The sequence below is a fragment of the Pelecanus crispus genome, chromosome 6 (assembly GCF_030463565.1).
Source record: "Pelecanus crispus isolate bPelCri1 chromosome 6, bPelCri1.pri, whole genome shotgun sequence".
Classification (NCBI taxonomy): Eukaryota; Metazoa; Chordata; class Aves; order Pelecaniformes; family Pelecanidae; genus Pelecanus; species Pelecanus crispus.
The window spans coordinates 62,663,691-62,678,356 of record NC_134648.1 but is presented as its reverse complement, the minus strand read 5'-3'; the positions used below and the strand labels follow the sequence as shown (position 1 = coordinate 62,678,356).

The following is a 14,666-nucleotide window of genomic DNA, read 5'->3' as shown; positions in this document are numbered from 1 at the left end:
TTACCAATCATAGGTTAGAGGAACTCTTGTCCAAGGCAGAGGGCACATTTCTTTTAATTAAAACAAAATTATCTAAGAAGATCCTATTGCATTAGTAATTTCTATGAAATCATATCTTAAATCTTTATTAAAAGTAGGAAATAATCACACTGAAAAGAGGATTATTCTAAATTGATTGTATACATGCTTGCAAATCATACTTATTCCTCCAGCCATAATCGTACTACTTGTGGATAGTTACTGCCCCAGACAGACAACTGCCACAAAATGAGGCATTTTTGTCTTTATATACTAATATCATTGGTGGAGACATCATTCTTTGATGTGAGTTCAGGTACGGCATACTTAATCACATGTTATTTAGGAGCTACGACTCTGTGCTAAAGAGGCAACAGTTGTGATCCCTTCCATTTAATGTAAATGAGGAACAGCTTTTGATAGTTTTCTCAGTTGTGTTTTGGTTGGGAAATATTTTGTACATTCTTGGAATAAAAGGTAAAGGAAATCTGCATAGTGGTTATAAATTAAGACCAATGGTAACTTTTATTTACATAGTTTAACAAACAAGATTCAAGCAATTATTACATTGGTCATTCATATTCTGAACATCACTATAAACAAGTTTACAGCAGGCCTAGCTAGCGTTGCATTCTTCATGGAGCTGTGATCGCTAATTTCCAACATTTTTCTTTTTCCAACGAAGCCACCTCAGAGCTCTTGCCAGTGCTACTTGTCCCATGAGGAATGTGATAGTAAAGTTACGTTTATACCAGTCTCTAGGATTCCAAAGCCAGGAAAATCATCAGCACACAGAACAAGAACAGGAGAAAGGTACACGATTATATTGAAATATCCTTTGGCATTGACAAATGACAATTCAGTGACAACATGCTTTTCCATTGTGTGGCAAGACTTTTCCTGCCTAATTAGAGTTACAATAACCTATGAAGAGGTCTATGTGAATGTCTACATGTAATCTGTTCATGGATGTGGATTATAGGGCAACAGCCATTGAGAGCTTAACTGCAAAAAAGTTAAGGGATGCTTAGTTTTATGATCAATTGCATTTGGAATCAGGTTAGATAAAATAATTCTAACCATATCTCATGTTTCAGAAGTAAAGCTAATCACCAAGCTATCTAGAAGAATTTCCTGCCAGTGTTGTGCTATGAGCAAGATTTGTTTGTGCATGTGTGAAGATGCATGTGTTGGAAAGGGCATAGTTGGTCACCTACAAAGGCGGGAAAAATAAAATAAAATGACACTTCAAGGACTAGTTATATAACCCAATGCAGGAAACATCAGGCTTCTAACACAGTACCCTTTAAAGATGACGCCTTTACCATTGCCAAAGTTAGTGCTTATATCTTTAAATAGTTTTTATGCAGCATGCATGACTTCTGGAGCCAATTCAAGATCTAGATAAGATTGTCTGTATCGGCCCTTTTTAACCTCTGAGAACTTGCTTCAAATTCTTGTCCCTGTTACAAACTAATTTCATAATTTCTTTCTAGTTTCCAACAAGGATCACTCCCCCATTTTGTAAAATGCTGCACAAGAAGCAATAGAATATGCTTATTGTAGAACTAGCAGGGAATATTAAACACTGGGATTTAGGTCTTCCCTTGAGATCTCTGTGGGAAACCTTTCATGTATGGATCTAACATAAACCTGAGATACTAACCTCTCAGTAAGGACAGTAGCCAAAATCATGCTGACAAGCAGCACTGAGCTACCCCCTCAAATGTCATGTTAAATCAAAATATCATGCTAACATTGCAACTGTTTCTTTTCCCCTTTCATGTCTCATTTCCTGTATCCTTCTCAAAATTTTTTTTCCTAGACTATTTCCAGTCTAAGTACCCTGAACTAAATATTCATGGCATCTATGCACAGTCATTGCTTCAATTTTAACTAAACTTTAGAAGTTGCAACACTTGAGTGGCCACAGTTTTCAGGCCAGCTGGCAACACTACAAAAGAACATACAGCTGAATGCATAAACAGATTTTTATAAAAATGACTCCTCAAAATCAGAATGCCTGTAAAACGCTCCACTGCTTTCAGGGCTGTGCAGTTCCACTTCAAAACTGCAATGACGCAGCTTACACTGCCTGATTTTGCAAGGCAGCACCAAGGAAGGTCATGTTTAGGCACAAAGCCTGAACTCTCTTACCATGAAGACAGGACACTATCCCGAGTTCACTACAACAATGGCATCTGGTGACCAGTTCTAAGATAAACTATTTGCTTTCCCACTGATCAGTTACAGGCAATTTGAACAACAATCCTCCCGTTAAAAAGAATTTTTTACTTTCCATCCTTTCATACTGTTGCTTAGGTTTTTGGTGAGGTGTGTCGTCCCCCCCCCCCCCCCACGGGCAAGACAAGATATGCGTATTTGTTTTCAATATTTGTTACAGTAAAATTGTTCTTACAGTATAGTGTGTTACGGTATATGCACAATATGTACAAAGAACCCTAAACCACAATTTGTTATAGATCAGTTATAGCGATGGTAGAATTCTCACTAGCGTTACATCACTAGGAACCCAGTAACGCTTGACACCTTTGAGCCCAATAATCTTTCAATCCAATATAGAGAAGAAACTGAAGTTGTTGTTTCACATTCAGTGGACAGTGCTACTGTAACTGGATTAAGTACTATCCTCCTCCAGCTTCCCATTCCTTCCTCATTTCTATCCCTCTATCAAGTGTGCACATCTACTTGCAGGGTAATATGTATTTGCAAGTCATTTTTCAGTTGTTTCAGATCCCCAATCCAGTTTCTCAAGTTGTGGTACAAACAGTAATACTGAAACAATGCAGCAGATGTTGAAGAGGCACAGTAGATGTGGGCTTACCCAGCTGTAGCCGAGGTTCTACACAGGATGAGTTCAGGCGATCACTTTACTAATGCTTTGCCACACAAAAAGCCCTCCAACTCAAGGCTAATCGCTTTCATTTTTACTATATGCTTGCAAAATGATAAAACCACAAATACTGAATATTATTCTCATTAGACAATTTTCCTTTGAGATGAATCACATTTACTAGTCCTTATTTAACAGTCAACTAGAATCTGTAAAACAGAAATTTCAACTTTTACTCACATATTTATCAGTTAGCAGCATGAAAAGACCTATGCTATAAGAGAAAAAAATTGAGTGCCTCATCTTGTCTCTCAATCTCAGACATGAGATTCATCTCTCCACTAAATCAACAATAAGCAGTAGAACTCAAATGATAACGCAAATTTCTGTCAAATGCTAATAATAGCATTTAAAAAAATAATTTTCTAAAATGATAGTTTTAGGTCCTGCTTTACCAATTATGGAAAAAAATGTTCAAACTCTAAATTTGCTCTTATGCCTGTCACTTAGACTGTAATGTATAATAGCCAACATAAATACCTTCTACATACCTGTTATACTGCATATGCTTTCTAAAATTTTTACTTAGAAAGTCCTTGTAAAAGTCAGCCATTTCTTCTGCATTCAGTGTTGCTTTTTGACCTGAAAATAAGTTTTGGCATAACAATGTCAAGACAACTCTTTGGATTAGAAGACTGGGTTCAGATGCAGGAGCGCTAGGTCTGGCTCCTTGCTCCTACAGGCTTCCTGTGTAATCCTGAACAAGTTAATATGCTTTTATCTTCCAACTTTTAAAAATTTATCTAGGGAGCACAGCAGATTAAAAATACTGATCATCTTCACGCTGGCGTAACTCTTAAGCCCTTATTACTTGTGAAAGTGATTATGTTTATCAGGTCTTAGATTATTTAGGGAACTAGTGGACCCCTACGAAAAAGTCCATAGATCTAGGAGTATCTATCCTTTGAGTAAAATTAACCTCTTGTGGGGCTGAAGTCTAAACAACACCAGTAAGAGCACTCAGTAACTTAAATTTCCCCCTTAGAGCAAGTCAGTAAATATAGAAAGAACACTATCCACGACTGATGTATTTTCAGATGTACATTTTTTTCTGTTGCTGTTGACAAACTTCAAGTAACTTATACCAAAAAGTATATGTTCTGAGATGTCAGATTTATTAACAATGTAGTAGACAATCATTTTGTGAAGAAGAAAGTACAAAAGATGACTTTGAATATGCCACTCACAAGCAGAATATAAGAGGAGATGGATTGTCTCCACAGAAAATGAAAGGAAAACCTGTGGCTACAGCACAGATGTAGAATCCTGGGAACCAGCAAATATTCTCAACTCTACCAGATAATTCCTATGCAAGCTTTCTGGCACTTTCAATGTTTCTAAAATGAGAGTCAAATTTGACTGTCCCAGGGGACATGGATACGATAAGGGAGATGGAATTGTGATATTCAACTTGTTACTGTTCCAAAATGCATTTTAAAGCTCCTGAGACTGATCACAGAAATGTAAATTACTGATTAGTTCTATTTGTCATTATTTACAAATCTAATATATTACAATAGATTAACATACTGTGGAATAAATTTACTCTAAGACTATTTGAAGGCTGCCTACTTAACATCTATAGTTAATTTGTTTCTTCATATTGGTATCAGCAGAACTGATCGTAGATTCACTTATATAAAAAAGTAAGTTTTGTTCCAACTGTTCATGTATATTGTTATTACTCTTATTTTTATAATACACACAGAGCTGTTCTATAATAACAGAGTTAAGTAACACATGCAGCCAATATAATTTTATTTCTAAGTCATGTACATGCTTAGTATTTTTTCTTTTATTTCTAGGGTATAAAAACAAAACAAAAAACCCAAACCAAAACCAAAATGGCAATACAGAAGAAGCATTTTCTAAACAACACAGAACTTAATTAAAATTATTTCTCTAACACACACTGATCACCAGGATACAAACAGAAGAGAAAAATAATGCTCTGCGATATACAGAACATCAGAGCAGATGCTTTACTAAACTCAAACAGATCATTATTCTATGAACAAAATGTTCAACCTCATACTACAATAGCCAATTCACTGTCATTGTGAAGGCATCCTGTTTGCACTTTCACATAATGAATTATAGAGGCAACTATTTTACAGCAACTGTGCTCAGGCAAAGACAGGCAGATAGCAGCTGCTGTCTCCTCAGAAGCTGTCTTATTCTCCCTCAAGGAAAAATAGTGTATTCATTGTATACACTATGGACCTGAAGCCAAAGAGTGTGAATTTATCCACCCAACCATAACATGCACTTGAGGCAAATGCTCTACATGTTTAGCTCAGCTAGCTCACTGGGTTAGGAGGTGTGGAAGGAAAAAGCCCCTTGCTCCTTAAGACTAGAGAATGACTATATTACTTGGCTAGGATTTCAGTGCATTCCCTCCAGCTGCGGGGAAGGAATTAGGGGAAGCGCAGTGCAACAGATGATCTAATCCCCCCATGCAAATCTCTGAAGAGCTCCTCCCCTCCTTTTTTATCATGCTCCTGAAAATGCTTCTAAATCCTACCCTCAAGAGCTACTTGTGACAGAACACAAAGAACATAAACTAACAAAATTCAAAGTCAAACAGAATTAAGAATGCATCCTGAACTATAAACAAAGATCTCACTAACCTGCTTCATCTCTTATTTCCAGACCCTTGGCTTTCAGTCTTGAATAAATAAATTCTTCTTTTTCCTAAAACATGTTTTTCCACATTAGAATCTGATGTGCTCAGTCCTTTGAGGTTAACCATTGTTTTTAATCACATAGCAGTGTAGTGCTTAATACCCTCTGAAATAACAAGCAATACTCATTCCTCTTGGAAATGTCAACGAAACATTTTCATGAATCTGGTGAGTTAGTTAAACTGGTACCTTTGTCACTTAGATCCTGCAACCTGCGTGCATCAAGTAATTCATGCAAGTGTTCTACTGAAACATATGCAACTTATTTGTGCAGTAAAGTTACAGCTGAGTTTCAGTATCGTTTGACAGGATCCAAACCTTAAGTTTAAACAAACTGTGAAGATTTGCTGTATTGTATAACAGAATTTGAGCATAGAGAGAAACATGCAGCCTTAAAAAATTGAAATTACTTAGATGGAAATAGAATAATTATTTGTACATAAGTTTTTCAAACTTAAAAAGCAGTTCTATGGAACTGAAAAACAAGCTTCTTTTTGTCTCCAAGATCTTTGCAAGTTTTGGAAGGATATGATGATCAAAGATCATCACAAGTGATGGTGAATTACTGAACTGTTACTGTTCTTCAAACAAAATTCAGTGTCTCCTAACCAATGCTGCAGTCAGGAAAGAAAACAGACCATGGCTGAAAAGCCCCCACTTTTAGCCTTGCTGGCATACACTGCCAGTGAAACAGGGCATGTCCCTCATTTATCCGTGGTGATTATACCTAATTTCTCTCACTTATGAGAGAGCAAGAAGAGCTGCAGAATCATTTTCAACAGCCACTCTAGTCACAGACAGGTCTTGCATGTAGAGTGGCTACAACTTCGTATTTTCAGTGCAAGATAGGAAAAAGGCAAGTATCATTATATGCCACTAAACAGCAGTAAAATAAACAGGCTCTTTAGTTTTGTACGTCATTTTAAAGAAACGAATGACAAAAGAATAATTTCCACGAAGACTCCGTGTGTATTAAAAGAAATAGTATCAATTACCAGCCAGTAACGGCGGGCAGAACTGAACCCTACCTCACAGAGACCAAACCCCCTGATTTCGGGTGGGTGGACAGGAGCTGAGCAGCACCGGGCATCGTGGCAGGCTCACCTGGCGGAAGGCACGGTTGTGCCGCGCCCAGAAGCGCTGGTCGCAGGCCTGGGCCTCCTGCCGCGCCTCCCGCAGCCGCCGCTCCAGGGGCGACTCCTTGGGGGGCACGTAGAAGATGACCGGCCGCAGGTTAGAGTGCTTGTCGGGGGGGCCGATCCAGTCATTACGGGAGTGCGCAGGGGGGCTGAAACCCAGGCCCTTGAAAATACAGGCAGAATTCGTTATGACCACTTTAGCCGTATTTCTGAAGAACATCCCGATTTGAAATAAATTCCAGAACTCCACAGAACCTTAAAACATACAAGTTCAGAAGTTATGCCTATTCATTTACCCTGACCAAAAATGATGCGGTACATTTAAAATTTACTTTTATTTAGAAATGCACTACGGAGGAGGTACCTTTGACTCTTTTCCAACAGACACGAATCTATTTTTTTTTAAAGCAACTTTTATTATTATTTTTGTATCACTGATATTCCTCTTCATTAAAATATTTGATAGCAAGAAGTAGCTAGTATGTAAGTCTTCCTAAGCGCTGCTCTCTTCGTGCATCCTTGTGAACCCGCACAAGCACGCAGCTTTTCAGGCCGGGTTTAGGAAGAACCGGCTCTAACAGCCCGTAACTTACCGCTCCCTTTGTAAAAGCGTTTTATCTCCCTTGTGCCTCAGCGCCCCATCCGCACGGCACGGGAAGGCCGGCGCGGTATTTACAAACACTGCGGGCGTCGGAAAATACATAAACAACGAGAGGCGGAGGGAAGCGCAGGCTTTTATCGGGACGCGCCCGCCCAGCGACGCTGCGAGTTCCCGCGGGGGCAGCCGGGGCGGTCTCCCTCCTCCTCCTCCCCCCCCCCCCCCCGCTCCCCGTCAGGGCTCCGCGGGGGCGGCAGGCCCCGAGGCCTCCCCGCCGCAGGCCGGCTCCGGGGCGCAGGAGCAGCTTCCCCCCGCCCTCCCGGACGGATTTACCGCGCTCTCCTGCCGCTCCCCGCGCTCAGACGCGGGGCCGCCGCCGGCTGAGGAAGAGGAGGAGGAGAGGAGGAGGAAGCGGTGGCGGCGGCAGCAGCCGCCCCCCCGCAGCGCCCGGACCGCCGCCATCGCCCGCCTCCCGCCGGCAGCTGGCGCTTTACGGCGGTGTCGCAAAGGCGAGGCCGCCCGGAGCGCGGCGCGGCGCGGCGCTCGGGGGCGGCGCTGGGGAAGGGGCCGCGTCCCCCGGCCGCGCCGCTCCCGCCTCCGCCCAGCCGCGGGGCGGGGCTCCCGGGGATCGCTGCCGCCGGGCCCGTGGCGCAGCGCAGCGCCGGGCCGGGCAGCGGGTCCCTCGGCCGCGGCGGCCGGCGGGTGAGGAGCCGGGGCAGGGCGGGCGGGGGCCCGGGAGGGAGCGCTGCGGGCGGGGGCGCTGAGGGGGTTTGCTCCGGCGGCGGGTGGGGACGATCCTCTCCTCAGGCGCCTCCGCGCTCCCCGGGGGCGGCCCCTTGGCACCCCCTCGCCCCGCTCCGTCGGGCCCCGTCGCCGGGGGGGGAGCTGGGGGGGCTGGCGGTGCTGAGGGGGAACTGCGGGCCCTGCGCGGGGGAAGGCGGCCCTGCCCTGGGCTTGTGGCACCCCAGGGGCGGTCGCGTCTTGCCGCTGTTTTTCCCCTGGGCTGCGGGTGTCCGGTTTGTTCTGCCATGCCTTCAGCTGCGGAGCAGGTGGGGAAGGGAGGGCTGAAGGTTGGGGGTAAACGCCAGGAGCTGGTGGTGTGGTAACTAAAGCATCACCCCTGCAGCTCGGGCGGGAGAAAGGTGTGAAACAACAGAGGAATGGCTATGAAATACCAGCCAAGTGGTTTATTCCTATTGCTGGCGATATTTAAAATAGCTGTAATGCTGAAGTGCGTCAGGATGCTGTGAAAGTTGTGACATGTGCGTGCATAACACTAAATTAATCGCAAGTCGTGTTCTCGCTTTCCTTGTAGTTCATCTGAAACTGGACAAAAGAAGAGAATGGATATGGGTAACCAACACCCATCCATAAAACGGTTGCATGAGATACAGAAAGAAGTCAAAGAGATTGAGCAGCAAGTGGTTGTCTTCAGTGGTCTGCCTACTGATCGAGATTACAAGAAATTGGAAAGGAGTCTTACAAAACAGCTTTTTGAAATAGATTCTGTAGACACCGAAGGAAAGGGGGATATTCAGCAAGCCAGAAAGCGAGCTGCTCAGGAAACAGAGAGGCTGCTTAAGGAACTGGAACAAAATGCAAACCATCCGCGCAGACTGGAAATAGAGGCTATATTCAAGGAGGCACAGTCGCTTGTGGAACGTGAGATTACGCCTTTTTACAAAGGAGGTAACTGCATAAGTGACGAATTTGAAGAAGGTATTCAGGACATTGTATTGAGGCTTACCCAGGTGAAAACTGGAGGGAAAGTTTCTTTACGCAAAGCAAGATACCGCACTCTGACAAAAGTATGTGCTGTTCAGGAGATTATAGAAAGCTGTGTAAAGCAACAGCTGTCCCTGCCACTCTCTAATGATGCACATCCTTCCGTCTCCAAAATTAACTCTGTAATGTGTGATGTGAACAAAGCAAGAGGAACTCTCATTGCGCTTCTAATGGGAGTGAGTAGTAATGATACCTGCAGGCATCTATCCTGTGTGCTTACAGGCCTCATTGCTGATTTGGATGCTTTAGATGTCTGTGGTCGCACAGAAATAAGAAATTACAGAAAGGAAGTAGTGGAAGAGATCAATAAGTTGCAGAAATACCTGGACTTGGAAGAAGAAGCAAATTCTACTCACGCTTATGATTTGGCACAAAATCAGTCCATTCTAAAAATAGAAGAGATCCGCAAGAAAATGAAGGAAGTTAATTCTTTACTTTTAAAAACAGAGAATGCCTCTGATTTGTATTTGGGATCCAAAGCAGAATTGCAGGGATTAATTGCCCACTTAGATGAGGTGAGTCCAGGAAAAAACCCCTGTATCAGAGAAGCCAGGAGAAGAGCAGTAATAGAAGTTCAAACTCTCATAACGTATATTGATTTGAAGGAAGCGCTTGAAAAAAGGCAAATGTATCCCGAGCAAACTGCTGCCGAACATCAGTCTCATAAAGCAGTTTGGACTGTTCTTGGAAACTTGTCTCAAATTCAGCAGGAGGTGATTTCATTTGATGGAAACAGAACAGATAAAAATTACATGAGATTGGAAGAACTTCTTACGAAACAACTTCTAGCACTTGATGCTGTTGATCCACAAGGTGACGAGCGGTGTAAAGCTGCCAGAAAGCAAGCAGTAAAGCTTGCGCAGAATATTCTTTACTATCTGGACATGAAAACAGATGAATGGGAGTACTGAGACAGCCATGGCCTGACATAGAAGAACATTTTTTCCTTTGGCACTTTATACAGATGATTGGCAGCACATAAAAAAGTGGTGTGTTCTGTGCTTGCTTAAATCGTGGAGATTGCATAAGCAGTTGACTTGGCTATATGTCTGCTATCCCACGCAGTCACCCACTTGCCATGGCAACTGTCACTACACCATCAGCAATTCTGGTCATTGCTATAAGCAAAGAAGTACAATTCTCTGAAGGAATAGCTTAACGTTTGATCAAATGGCTTCTTTTTGGTTTTGTTTTAATAACCTTGTGCACTGTTCAGTGAATGCAGATTTTTCAAAGATGCAGAAACTTCCTTATGGTATAGTACTGGCAAAACTATTTAAAGAAGACTGGACTTGAAAGTTAGTATTCAAGCATGAGGCTCCATCCAGCAACTTCACAGCAGTCTGGATATACTCTTAATGTGCTGTTATGACAGAAAGCATTAAGGGAAAAAAACCTGCTGGCTTTTGGGTTGTACTTCATTTATTCCACTCATCACACCTTTCTGGGTGTTTAGATTTCTCAGTTAATGGAGCTATAATCCCAACCGCAAATTAGCATTTACATAGGCAAAGCCAGTGATGTCTATTTTTTGTAATACCTGAGCCCTCTGATTTGCAAAACCAGGACTTCTGTTGGTGGAAACTTCTTTGCTTGAAGGTACTGAGACTTGGAGAGGAAAATCTGTACCTATATAGTGACCAGATAAGTGGGATTTTGAGGATTTCACACTGCCATCCATAAATCCCTCAAGACCGCACTGAACTTTATTTAGTGGCTGCTTAGGTATCTTTTTAAGCTCTGCTGTTAGATCTGGTTTTGACTTGTCTTTTCACATTCGATGAAAACAGAAACAGAATTCACTTTGAAGTGAACGAGCATTTTGGAATTATTTTTGTAAAATTAAGTAGTAGGCTATAAAGATGTCCCTAATGATGTAAATGTGTGTTATATATTTCATACTGGTCAGGTGTGGCTTCAAGCATGTCTTGGGAAAGACTCGCGGCAAATGTCTCTCCTTGCAATTCATCACTTAATTGTTTCAGTAGCTTTGTAAATAAGCTTGCTTGTACTATTGTATGCACCTGCCTTTTTATTTGTGGCTGCTAGTGCCGATCACATTTCTACTACAGCATGTTTTTTGGGATTTTTTTGAGAGCATGGCATTAAAATGAATTAATTATAAATATATATTTAATTATGGATACTTTGCACTTAGCTCTTTCATGTTGAGTTAATGAATTACTGTTCTATAGGTGATGATTTGCACCACTTGAAGGAGTAAAAACCATTTTGAATGTTAAAATAAATATTTTTAGATCTATTTTTGACTGATGAGAGAAGACAATACTGTCTGTGAGAGACAAGTGCCTTTATGACACCACTAACTTGCACCGTCATATGTAGATATAGGAACTGTTTACTGGCAGCTTGATACATTTGTAATCTTTGCAAACTGGATTTCTCACATATCTATAATTCTACTATAATATAGGTCAAATTAACATAATACGATAGGTAACAATTGTTGTATAGAGTCCTGAGAGTGAGTATCAAATTTGGGAAACACAGATTCTGCTTGAAAATGAATGCATTGATGTGGAGATGGGGGAATTTGGGCAGGTCTTCTGTGCCTATTGCTACAAGAAGCAGAGAATATGTTTACTCCATAACATGCTTTGAGATGCTGATGAAAGGCTGTGTAACTTCAGCGTGAGAATATATTTTGTTTGTGATTGTACAGGTGATTGCTTTGCAATTTTACTTGCCAAAACAATCTATTTTTTCAATTAAGTACAGTGCCTAAGGCACAATTTGGCAGTGACAGAATGTTCGTTGGAGGATTCTCTCTGCTCCTTCAGAGATATAACCCTGTTGAATTTCTCTCTCCTTACCTCAAAAAAGTCATTTCCCCTAGCTAAAATTCCAATCTATATTTATATATTATGTGGCTAACACAGAATATTAATAATATTATACACCTGAATTATTTTACGCATTTCAAGCTTTCTACATCTTTGAACTTCAACTTCTGATTTGCACTACATTTTTAGGAAATACAAGAATTTGATAGCATAATGATATTACTCATTTTTCTTTAGTATTACCGTCAGGTCTGCAGTGGTTACTTGTAGATTGTTTAACAATTTAGTGTCCGTGTTCTTTGGAGGTTATGTGTAGCTTTATAAATGTTTGAACCTCTTACGTAAAAATGAGTAAGTATAGTTTTCAGATCAGTTCTATTTTAAATTTGTATGTCTTTTAGCTTTTCTGAATGAATTGTTACGCCTGCGTCTCTAAGAAGGCAAATGTGTAAGGTTAGTGTAATTTTGACCAGCTGAGTAGAGTTCAGTAGCAAGATGTTATGTGGATTAAGCTTTTTTCAATTGTTCTGTAATCTAATAAATTGACTATTTAAATTTTGTGGTAAAATCCTCATCTGGAATGGGATTAATTCACAGTTTTTGCATGAATGAAAATAATAAACTAAATATGCTTAACCAAAAAAAAAAAAATGCACAGATTTCTCAAAATCTTGCTTTTGTGCTGAAGAATGTAATTTCTCTGGTTTTTATATCCAAAGATTGAGGGACACACAACTTTTCTTTCTGACACAGCAGGCTAAAATAATCAGCAAAATGTAAATGGACCAAATTGCAAAAGCCTGCATTTTAGTACTATACTGAAATATAGTAACTTTTCTGTGTGCTGTGTAACCTACCTTAGAGCAAAATAAATGATTGGATATTTGGGGGAGAGGTCATCCTACATCGTGATTCCTATTTGTTAATTGTATTTCTTTTTAAACTAATTTTCTTTAGTTATTTCAGTGTTTATTTTTGTTGCTTACCACTCAAAGTGGTTTTTCTACGTTATCAGTTTGGAGGAGACTTTTATTAAGTATGGTTCCTGCTTTTTCAATTTAACAGAAATTAGTGTATGTGCTCCTTATGGTGTATATGTAATGATTTATTGCTGTGTAGGATATGGCATTTGTATATACAAATTCAAGATTAAATATTGCAGTGTTATATTCTTGATTATTAATAAAAATACATTACCACCTTTTACGAGGTATTCATTTGAATGTTATGCCCTGCTGCCTTTTCTCTGTTTATTTTTGAATGTGAGTTATCAGAATGTAGATGATTTTTGTCTTAGAATAAGTGGTTTTATTAAACATATAGACATAAAGCGCGCTCTTTTTTTTCCCTCCTCCTTTAAAAGTTTGCTTTTTCATTGCTGTATTTATGACAATAAAGTTCTTTGCGTGGAAACCACTCCTACCTCTACTTGCTAAATCTGGTGCCTTTTGGTTTTCTCTGCATTCAACCTTGCATTACAGTCATTACATCAGTTGTTGCTTGCATTCTTTCTTCAGCGATAGCTTTGCATACTCCTGGGCTTCGGTGGGGTGATCGCTGCAGAAGTGCTTGTGGCTTTTGAAGATCTTGCCACTTTTTTGTTGAAGGATGCTGCCTTAACAGATGAGCTTGCAAAACTGGTGGTATGAAGCCCTTTCATGTGCAAAGTCAACATGGATTAAAGAACCTTTAGTAGGAGTTAAGCTAATCTAGTTTTAAACTGTGCAGATGAGGCGTGTTCACATGATTGTTTTCTCAAGATGCAGTGAGCCAACTTACGAGCTCACTGCTGATGGAAATCGGAAATTCTATTTCTGCCCAGAAAGCCGCTGGCTTTGTGCAGTTTCTGCTGCTGGGCCAACTCCTATGAGCTGATTTAATCCGATAAAACAGGAGAAAACAAACTTAACAAAAATGGAGGAGGGACTTTTCTGTGGGTTTAGTGGCTTGTAGAAAAGCTTCTTGTGAGCCAGAGCCACTGCAAAATGAATGGGTGGATCATGTGGCCATGGGTTAGGGAGCAAATTCTAAGATTTTCAGTAGCAGTAAGTCATTAGATCAACCTTCTGCATAGTTAGATTTCTGGAGGAGAAAGAAAGAGAAGGTGGCACTATCAACTCCTACAGACAAGTAGGAATTTGCTGCTTTAGTAATGGGATATGATGAAGGCGATACAAATGAATCATGTACAGAGAATAAACCAGTTGCTTTCAATTGCTCTTTTGTGTTATGTAGGAAGTGCATGCAATAAAAAGCACAAGTGGTCATGTCGAAATACTATACACAATCTGGAAAGTCTTACCCAGAAAACATTGGATAAGAAAATGGTTTACAAAGGTTGAATGTTCCTATAGGTAAAAAGGTCACTGTTATCTTCTTTCTCTCCCTTTTAACAATATAGCTTATTTGAAGGAAATACATTCTTCAAAGACCAGCAAATCATCTGGGCAATGGGCCTAGATGTTGCTCAGCTAGGTGCCAACCTGTTTGTCTTGATCAGCTGTTTACTCATCAAAGGAGAGAATTTGCCTTGCTTAAATTTGTTGTGTGTGTGTTTGGGACAGGCAGATTTTGGTGCCTCAAATGATTTAACTAGAAAAAGTCTGTGTTTTATTTCCATATAGGTGTGTCCTCTCCTTTGGAGAATTCTCAGCTGAGAACTTGAAGGAGTAGAAGGACTTCAGTACTGAACTCATGGATTGAAGGCCTGGGGGTTTAAGCTGG

At 40.7% G+C, this 14,666-nt stretch overlaps 2 protein-coding genes across 3 annotated transcripts; one reads left to right on the top strand and one right to left on the bottom strand.

The window, feature by feature from the left end:
• Nucleotides 1–524: 524 nt before the first annotated feature.
• Nucleotides 525–7,815, bottom strand: COA8 (cytochrome c oxidase assembly factor 8). The gene is made up of 5 exons (XM_075712541.1): nucleotides 7,687–7,815; nucleotides 6,721–6,918; nucleotides 5,563–5,626; nucleotides 3,424–3,514; nucleotides 525–776 (listed from the first exon to the last, which is right to left on the bottom strand). The coding sequence occupies exons 1-5, from the start codon at nucleotides 7,813–7,815 to the stop codon at nucleotides 671–673; spliced, it is 588 nt and encodes a 195-aa protein (XP_075568656.1). The 3' UTR covers nucleotides 525–670.
• Nucleotides 7,816–8,026: 211 nt separating this feature from the next.
• On the top strand, nucleotides 8,027–13,148 carry BAG5 (BAG cochaperone 5). Of its 2 annotated transcripts, none has more exons than XM_075712914.1 (2): nucleotides 8,027–8,055; nucleotides 8,669–13,148. In XM_075712914.1, exon 2 carries the CDS (start codon nucleotides 8,697–8,699, stop codon nucleotides 10,047–10,049), a length of 1,353 nt encoding a protein of 450 aa, XP_075569029.1. In that variant the 5' UTR covers nucleotides 8,027–8,055; nucleotides 8,669–8,696; the 3' UTR covers nucleotides 10,050–13,148. The 2 variants fall into 2 exon arrangements, with proteins under 2 accessions (XP_075569029.1, XP_075569030.1); XM_075712915.1 differs by lacking the exon at nucleotides 8,027–8,055 and adding an exon at nucleotides 8,362–8,402.
• The last annotated feature ends 1,518 nt before the right edge of the window (nucleotides 13,149–14,666 follow it).

What these genes read in the sequence shown, in the direction of transcription:
- BAG5 (XM_075712914.1), top strand. Translation starts at nt 8,697, where the DNA reads ATGGATATGGGTAACCAACACCCATCCATAAAACGGTTGCATGAGATA.
- COA8 (XM_075712541.1), bottom strand. Translation starts at nt 7,815, where the DNA reads ATGGCGGCGGTCCGGGCGCTGCGGGGGGGCGGCTGCTGCCGCCGCCAC. An exon ending in ACAACCGTGCCTTCCGCCAG is followed by an intron (nt 5,627 to 6,720) that starts GTGAGCCTGCCA and finishes AACATGTTTTAG; the next exon opens with GAAAAAGAAGAATTTATTTA. An exon ending in AAGCATATGCAGTATAACAG is followed by an intron (nt 777 to 3,423) that starts GTATGTAGAAGG and finishes TTGGAATCCTAG; the next exon opens with AGACTGGTATAAACGTAACT.